This window comes from Rhodamnia argentea, chromosome 6, assembly GCF_020921035.1.
Source record: "Rhodamnia argentea isolate NSW1041297 chromosome 6, ASM2092103v1, whole genome shotgun sequence".
NCBI lineage: Eukaryota > Viridiplantae > Streptophyta > Magnoliopsida > Myrtales > Myrtaceae > Rhodamnia > Rhodamnia argentea.
In genome coordinates, this window is record NC_063155.1 from 5,663,626 (window position 1) to 5,672,747 (window position 9,122).

A 9,122-nucleotide genomic window follows, 5' to 3' on the forward strand; every position below is an offset into this window, starting at 1 on the left:
CACCACAATCGACCCGAATCGAAGAAAGGTGGCAGTTCACTTCGAATTTTTGAGAGAGAGAGAGAGAGAGAGAGATCAAATCGGTACCGGTGGTCGAGCGGTAACGACAGATGATCGACACTCCAGGTGGTGACTAGCGTGGCATGCGAGACAGTCGTGTGGCGGCCGGTCGCTGAGGAAGAGAGGTAGAGAAAGGAAATGGGGATTGTGTTGGACGAGGGTTTCTTATTCTTGAGTACAGTTTTGCAAGTTGAGTTTACGCATGGTAAGTGAACAGAACGGAGTGCATCCGCTTTTTCGACATCTTTTTGTTCCCTAGAAAAGCCAAGGCAAGTGCGATTTGCAAAGCTCTCTCGCTCACAAGAACCTGAAGCGCATTGCCGTTTAACATCCTCCTCCTCCTCCTCCTCCTCCTCCTCAAGTTCACAGCCCAAACGCTTGATCAACCCCACGAGGCACGATGATCACGGGGTCGGACTTCTACCACGTCATGACGGCTATGGTGCCGCTGTACGTGGCGATGATCCTAGCCTTCGGCTCCGTCCGGTGGTGGCGCATCTTCACTCCGGACCAGTGCTCCGGCATCAACCGCTTCGTCGCCCTCTTCGCCGTCCCCCTCCTCTCCTTCCACTTCATCTCCTCCAACAACCCTTTTTCCATGAACCTCCGCTTCCTCGCCGCGGACTCACTCCAGAAGCTCCTTATCCTCCTCGCCCTTGCCCTCTGGTCCCACCTCTCCCGCCGCGGCTCCCTTGACTGGTCCATCACCCTCTTCTCCCTCGCCACCCTCCCCAACACCCTAGTCATGGGCATCCCCCTCCTCCGCGGCATGTACGGCCCCTACTCCGGTGACCTCATGGTCCAGATAGTCGTCCTCCAGTGCATCATCTGGTACACTCTTATGCTTTTCCTGTTCGAGTACCGTGCCGCGCGAACCCTCATCTCCAACCAGTTCCCTGGAGCCGCCGCCGCGTCCATCGTCTCCATCCAAGTCGACCCTGACGTCGTCTCCCTAGATGGCTCCCGGCAGCCCCTCGAGACTGAGGCTGAGGTAGGCAGCGATGGCAAGCTCCGCGTCACCGTCCGCCGCTCCAGCGCCTCAAGGTCGGACGTCTTCAAGCCCACGGCATGGCTCTCCCCACGGCCGTCGAACCTGACCAATGCTGAGATCTACTCACTGCAGTCGTCACGGAACCCCACACCAAGGGGGTCCAGCTTCAACCATGCCGACCTCTACTCCATGGCCACTGGGCTCGGAGGCGGAGGGAGGGGGTCAAACTTCGGGTCCACCGACGTCTACGGCCTATCGGCGCCGCTCGGCCTGACGCCAAGGCCATCGAATTACGAGGAGGATAACAAGCTGCCGAGGTTCCCATATGGTGGAGGTGGCACGGCGGGTAATTACCCGGCCCCAAATCCAGGGATGTTCTCGCCAAAGAGCGGCGGTGGGAGCGGAGGGAAGAGGGCGAATGGGCAAGGAGGGAAGAGAGGGGGCGAAGATGGCGGTGGTGGTGGTCGGAGGGATCTCCACATGTTTGTCTGGAGCTCAAGCACTTCTCCAGTTTCTGACGTGTTCGGTCATAACCATGACTTGCCCACTGGTGCAACTCATGACAAAGGTAAAACGTTTCTTTCCTTTTGTGATTCTCAAGTGAATTTCGGTTGTGTTCTTTCTTTGGGTAATCTATGGTGAATCATCAGTGGATCAGAATCATAGTAAAGAAGGTGATCATCAACTGGAGAGAGATGAGTTCAGCTTTAGAAACCGGAGGGCAGAGAACGTCGAAGCGGGCGGCGGGGATGCGATGCCACCAACGAGCGTGATGACGAGGCTGATCCTGATCATGGTGTGGAGGAAGCTTATCCGGAACCCTAACACCTACTCCAGCTTGATTGGCATCACTTGGTCCCTCGTCTCCTTCAGGTACATACAGTTTCAACACAACTTGGCAAATACACTTCTCCTTTGAACTTTCTGGCTTCTGGGTCTGCAAATTTTCATGCTTTGCTGACCTATTTCCTCATTGGCGTCCATCTCTTTCCCTTCTTATTCTGGTTCGTTTAGGTGGAACATCGAGATGCCTGCAATCATCGCCAAGTCCATTTCCATACTGTCAGATGCAGGACTTGGCATGGCCATGTTCAGTCTTGGTCAGTCAACAATTCTCCCCACATAACTCTCTCTCTCTCTCTCTCTCTCTCTCTGAGCTTTTATGTTGATTACACTTTCTTTTTCTGGGTCACGCCCACTCCTTCATAATTCATATAAGAGAGCACGCTTTGGATTTTCTCTGCAAGAACAAGCAAAGTGAAGCGTGGGTTGGGGTGGGGTTGGTAGCAAGAGAATTCTTAAATGGGGTAAAAGGGCTAAAGTCACATGCAAATAATGATGGGTTAGGGTTTCTTTGTGTTCCAGCACAGAATGTTCACTCTATACCTGCACGTACAGATCAATGGACTTATTTTCTTGGATTGGGAAAGATGCGGGGGTGTTAGGGTTTTGCTGGCGTAACATTCTTTAATTAACTGTGAGAGTAACAACATATTTTTGGCCATAAATTTTTGAACGAGTGGATCATAAATGATTTCTAGTTATTTTCTAGTTGTTCTTTTGTAGCTCAAAACAGACTGTTAATCTCATCATGGATTAAGGACAATCACATAATCATTTCTCAAGGCGTTATAATGAAGTGGCTAACGGTGAAGTACGATGAATGAAATGACAGGATTGTTCATGGCATTGCAACCGAGGATCATAGCCTGCGGGAATTCCATCGCAACTTTTGCCATGGCTGTCAGATTCCTCACCGGTCCGGCCGTCATGGCCGCTGCCTCCCTTCTTATTGGCCTTAGGGGGGATCTCCTACGTGTCGCCATCGTACAGGTCAGTCCCACACCTCGTCAAAATTATTTGGTCGGTGTAGTATAAGTACTAAACTTAATCTGGATCATCAAATTTGATGGGATTCACCATATTCAGATTAAGATAAGTACTAAGCTTATATTTACTCGCCATTGTCATGTGATCGTCCGATGACGTGCATCGTTGACATGTGAATCGCGCGATTTCATAGTGTGCTTACAGTGCCCTAAACAAATGTTACAGGCAGCTCTTCCACAGGGGATTGTCCCCTTTGTCTTTGCCAAAGAATACAGCCTACACCCCGACATTCTTAGCACAGCGTGAGTAATCCAATTGTATTCATAAATGTGTTCTAATCCATTCCACTCTTGCTTTAACTCCTAATCTTTAGCAATGGCTTGTCTAATTGGTCACTTGGTTGACTATTTGCAGTGTAATATTCGGGATGTTGATCGCCTTGCCAATTACACTCGTCTACTACATTTTATTGGGCATATGAAGAGCGAAGAGAAACTCCAAAAATCTTGGAGAGATAATGAAGAATTCGACTTCTTAATTCGCTTGCCAGTTCACGGGATCCGCAGAGAAATGGTGGAGAACATATCATCGTGTAGATTAATGTTTCTTCTCCATTGATTGTCGTTAGGAAAATTGTAAAATACTGGTTGTACCGAATAGAAAGTTTAAAAGCTTTTTCTTTTGGCAAAGAGAAGTTTAGGAAGAAGGGAGGTTATCTAAACTCCAATGCCAGCGTATATCGGTCAGATAGTACTCGGGTCAGCTTTCAAGTACCTCGACTAGTCCGCCTCTCCCTGGGGCGATTGTAAAAGTGCACTCCCGCACATCGGTCCGTTTCATTCAGCGTTTCACTCTGGAAATGCTTCGGATGAGACTTGAATCCAAGATTGTAAGGAGAGGCACAAACTCCTTTGCTTCTTGTTGTTTGATCAAACACTTGAATACAAGTTGTGGAGTTAACATGTTGGTCCACGTGATTGGTAAAGTTTTCATCCAAAGCTCAGAAAAGGATTACTATAGTAACAGCAATCGTGTAACAAAGTGCTTTGATTACATTTATGAACTAATGGGTTGTCATTTAAGTAGGAAAAAAAATAAAGTGAAAAAGGGACTGTAATCTTGATAGACACCAGAAGATGGGGCCAGAGAAATTAGGGCAAAGGAGTGTCCAACATGTTGGGAAGATGCTTCCATGGAGACTTTGCTTTTAGAAAATGGTCTGTAGATAGTGCAAACGAGGGTCCATGTCCATCATCTTCATCATCTTGCCCTTTGTTCTCGACTCAAATTCCTTTTTCACCGTCTTGTACTGTGGCTAGTGGTCCAGTGTGCTTGATTAGATATGAACATGATGTCTCTTCCACGGGTGATTTGATGTCTACCTCCGGCTACTTTAGTTAAAATAGCCATGAAAATGTCATGCTAGTTGATGAATGATGTCGATGGTTGTCAATTTTTTCGCATTAATAAATTGAATTTGAATTTGTATTGCCACTATATCTAAATAATGACCAATGGACCATTGTCATATTTTGTGCCCAAAAAAAAAAAAGGTTTAATTGAGTTCGGGACTTACCTCACCGTCAACTGGTAGAGCTCGTCGCGCGAGTCCAAGTCGGACATCGTTGCCCGGGTCTGTCCTTCGTAAAGGTATTCTGAAATCGAAAATAGATTAGAGAATAAGACAGACCTGTGATCTTCGATTTGCAAATCAAGTCTTAAATCATTCGACCAACCACCTTATTAGTGACCACGGACGTATTTCTAAAATATCTCTGATATCGTATTTATTTTCGTTTTTATAGATATCCAAGAGGCCAAAAGAACAAATTGAAAAGAAAAATAAAAAAGAGTTAAGGTGGTGACGGTCCTTGCATAGGGCCCTGCTAAGATGAATGAGTCTTCCTCCCTCATGATTCATCGATTCCATATCGTGCTCCTTTTGACCCCACCATCGCAATTTTCTGGTTCAATCAATGCTGTTGTGCATCCAAATTGATTACCAATTGTGAAGTTTATCTTTTTTTCCCCCAAGGGATGATCTCCGGAGCTATCTCCCTGGGAGTTACCACAAAGATTCAATCCTTGTACCGAATGTTTGAATTGAGTCGTAAATTACTCATTCTAGTAAGAGCTTGAAGGTCCGAAGTTGACAAGCATGTCGCAGCCGCCCCACTGGCATTAGGGGTGTCAAAAATCGAACCAAAATTTCATGTATTTCCGATTCGCTCGAATAATTAAACAAATAACCCTTTTTTTTCCAGTTTGGTTGACCAAACTGAACTAAAAACAACCCTAATATTCTCAGTGAAAACGAAGAGAGAAAATGAACTGGGTGGAAATGTGAGTTGAGCAAGGCACAAAAAAAAAAAAAACAAACAAAAGATCGAACCAAGCTCTATGAGGTTCAGATCGCAGTTTGGTTCAAAGCTAATGTACACCCAAATGGCTCGGTTCCGATTTCCTAAAGACCCGAACTGAACCGAATCATTTACACCCTTAACTGGAATACTTGAAATTAGTAGAGCAAGTTCACTGCACCTGAACTTAGGTGATTGGTTATGTCAAAAAACTTTGGTGATTTGTTCAGGCGGATAGAATTGGCCATGATGAGTTCCTCTACGCCCATTAGTCTTTCCACACGATATCCCGTACATCCAAACTCTTCATGTGAAAAAGGGTTTAAGTGTAACATTGATGACTAATTTAGTAATGGTTGAAGTTTGTTGAGAGAGATAAGGTGTTTTTTTTTTTTTTGGGTCAAAGAGAAACATAATATTTCAAGGAGAGAATTACCAAAACAGTTCTAGACCAATTGCAATTATGTCAATTCAGTCCATTTGACCAATCGATACCGACATGACACTTTTTTAAATAATATTTTAATAAATTTTGAATTTTTATGATGTTTTTCTTTTTTTTAATTTTTCTTTTTTTCCTTAAGTTTTGTTTTTCCCGAACCCTTGGGCCAATGAGGGCCACAACACCCTTGCCAGCCCAAGGGTTTGGGGAAAAAAAAGACTAAAGAAAAGTAAATAAAAAAGAAAAAAAATCATATAAAATTCAAGAATTACTAAAATATTATGCACCGGCCGGCCAAATGGATTGAATTGGCACAAATACAAAAGGTTTAGGATTAAGTTGACACAATTACAATGAGTTTAAGAATTAAATTAGATTTCACACACGTGATTGACATAAATTCTAAACATAAGACACTATAATTCAAACACCCAATCACTAGTTTCAAGACTTGATTGTATTTTTTGAAAGTTTTAAAACTCAATTATATTATCGCAACTTCCCAAACCAATCGAGATATTATGCACACAAGACAGAGAGAATTAATATGCTCTAAAGCATGCACGCACTTGTATGGAGGACCCCATTTACCCTTTTTTTTTTAAGTAGGTACAGTACAGACATCATTCCAGACATTGAACTAAAAATTAAAGGTTTGGCCAGACAAAACAAAGGCCAGCTTGTTCACTAAATTTATCATAAATCTGTAATGTACAGCCTCTCCTCACAAGACAAGCTTAATTATTATTTAAATTGATTATTTCTCGGTATATCGCATGAACAAATTCATGAACATCAGCAAAACCAAGAAAAAGGAAAGAAAGGACGATAAAGAGAAGGAGCTCTATAAACTCCATTTGATGTCTCCCACTAGTTTGTGTCGTGTCGGCCATTTCAACAACATTACTTTGTGGACTCTCTTTCTCTCTCTCTCTCTCATATTGGGAGAGATAAGGACATATGTAGAATGTTTACCTTAGGCCAATCAAACATTCTCTTGCATTCTTTAGACCGAGAATGATGAATTATGTAAATGCACGTGAAAAGTTGAACTAGACCCACTAGGGATTCCTTAAGAGGGCAAGGGGGTTTGCCTTCCTCCAATGCAAAAAACTATCTTGCCCTTCGAAACATAGAGAAAATTGAAGTTTATATGTCCAAGGGTCATTAGAGATGTGGTCATCCCCAGGGTCGCATCAAATATGATCGGAGAAAATTGTCCAAAAGAATTCTAGAATTATTATACGACGGCCAATTCAATCATAAATATTGCAATTGTGTAAATTTAGTCTTAAACATTTTGACGATTTGATAATTTAGTCTTTCTGTCTAATATTAGACGAACATTGCCAACATGACGGGGATGTCATCTTATATGGCACGGCCAAGATCGATGTGAACGTTTTATTTTTTGAATTTTTATAATTTTTCTTTTCTTTTCTTTTCACTAACCACTTCCTAATCGCCGACCATCCACGATGGCCCTCACCGACCCTTTCCAGGAAGTCAACAATAAAAAGAAGAAACAAACTTTGAAAAAGTCATAAAACTTCAAAAAATTATAGAAAATCATTACAATAAATTGTCCGCACGCGGATCATACACGTATGAGAGGCGGTGTCCACTTCAGCGATCTCCAACTGAAATTGATCGGAAAAATTAAATTAGCAAATCTCCAAAAGATTTAGGATTATATTGGAACAATTGAAATGTTCATGACTGAATTGGCAATCGTACAATAGATTTAGGACATTGTAGACAATTATTCCTATTCGATTACAATCTTCACGATTGCAAATGTCAAATATGATGCGACGGCGTAAACAATCGAATGCTTTCATTATAGTCTTGACGATTCCATGTATGGACACCATATCTTCACACGATGGGCATTATAGAGACGCTATTTATCAAACAATAGATCGAGTGCTTAAATAAGTCGATGATACGTATGAATTGAGTGTCGTTTGATTGAAACGTTCCATTCCATCTCATCAAGTGGGCAAGGGAATGGAAATCGATGAAGAGGTTGTATGTCCTTAAGCGTCAAATAACCTTCTAAGTTTGAGGCCAAAAACATTGCTACAAATCCGTCGAGGGGAGAGGCTTGTGGGGAATGAGAAATCGAAACGAAGCTGGGCCATCATTGAAAATTTGGAAAAGATAGCCATACCTCTTTTCGAAATTTGCGCCACTGTCATGTCGGATGCTGTTGCACGAGCATGCCGGTAGGAGCAATACCTTCTGATTTGATTGCTTTGATGTTACACCGCACTCGAGCAAAAAGCAGTCGAAGATAATTGTTAAGCATGAAAATGAGGCCAATTAATGCGTAAAAGACAAGCACACGAACACAAATTACATGCGCTACGTCATTTGATCACCATGGAGTGAAAATTTCAAAAAAGATTTTCAATTGTGTCGGCTTTTTCTATTGAGAATGTGGTTCAATCTTCCCTACGACAGAAAAGCACGTAAGTCTCGCTTAACGCTGAGCAAGCAAGGGTTCAAGAAACCCTCCCCGACGGGAGCCTCAAGGGGACAGCACCTTCCGGATACCAAGAGTTTTTACAATTTAGCTTCATAATTTTGCATTAATAGTTTGGATTTGGATTCATTAATAGCTATTATTACATATACACTATTTTTCGCTTGTAATTAAGCACTGTAACGAAATATGCGAAGCGCTAATTATAGTGAAATCATCTGCTAGACGTAGCTCCGGCTTAAGAGTGAACTAAGATAAAATCTCGCGTCTCGATTTCTCTTTCTCGCTCTATATTTCATTTCGATTTGACTGTGCGTTGAATCCCGATATTTTCAATAGAGCTTTTAAAATGAAAGTCATCTCGAATAAGAACTAATAATTGACAACTTGATCTTAAAAAACACATCTCCAGCTCGGAAGCAGGCTTAATCTTCCCTGATCGATATCCCACCTCTAGTGCTGCCGCTGTTAGGACCCGATCACGGGCCGCAAGTCTCACTTTCTCTGTTTGCTGCATAAATAACCTCGCAAATCAACTAGGTTGAACCCCGACACCAAGCCCATAAAGGCAGCCGCCTCATGCAACAACAGATCTATGGCCATGCAGGGCTAGCGAGCTCCACCGGAGTGGACCGATGGAGGTCGCGACTTCCATGGACATAGGTGGCGAGTTCTACAAGGGAGAGAAAAAGAGATGAAGGTGAAGCAAATGACTCGAACGGCTCTCAATTCTCATGCGGGTCACCTACTGGTCAAGCATGCCAAATTCGGATTCTGCCACAATGGACGATGTGAGACGCACGTGAAAACCCGCCGGCAAGGATTTGGCCGGCCGGTGGGCTGAGACTTGTTTTAAGACTAAGTTGGCCACCTCAATATTTATTTGAATAAGATCCACTCCTCTTTTGAGAAAGCGGACGCCCTTTAGGAAAAATATATATATATATATAT

The 9,122-nt window shown here is 43.2% G+C and overlaps 1 protein-coding gene across 2 annotated transcripts; it reads left to right on the plus strand.

The window, feature by feature from the left end:
- Positions 1-324: 324 nt before the first annotated feature.
- Positions 325-3,469, plus strand: LOC115741437 (probable auxin efflux carrier component 1c). Of its 2 annotated transcripts, none has more exons than XM_030675335.2 (6): positions 325-1,619; positions 1,702-1,924; positions 2,066-2,151; positions 2,727-2,884; positions 3,107-3,183; positions 3,296-3,469. In XM_030675335.2, exons 1-6 carry the CDS (start codon positions 461-463, stop codon positions 3,360-3,362), a joined length of 1,770 nt encoding a protein of 589 aa, XP_030531195.1. In that variant the 5' UTR covers positions 325-460; the 3' UTR covers positions 3,363-3,469. The 2 variants fall into 2 exon arrangements, with proteins under 2 accessions (XP_030531195.1, XP_030531211.1); XM_030675351.2 differs by having other exon boundaries at positions 1,705-1,924.
- Positions 3,470-9,122: the final 5,653 nt, after the last annotated feature.

Excerpts from the sequence above, each read along its gene's own strand:
- LOC115741437 (XM_030675335.2), top strand. The coding sequence starts at position 461 with ATGATCACGGGGTCGGACTTCTACCACGTCATGACGGCTATGGTGCCG. Across the intron at positions 2,152-2,726 it reads CATGGCCATGTTCAGTCTTG|GATTGTTCATGGCATTGCAA; the intron begins GTCAGTCAACAA and ends ATGAAATGACAG. Across the intron at positions 3,184-3,295 it reads CCCGACATTCTTAGCACAGC|TGTAATATTCGGGATGTTGA; the intron begins GTGAGTAATCCA and ends GACTATTTGCAG.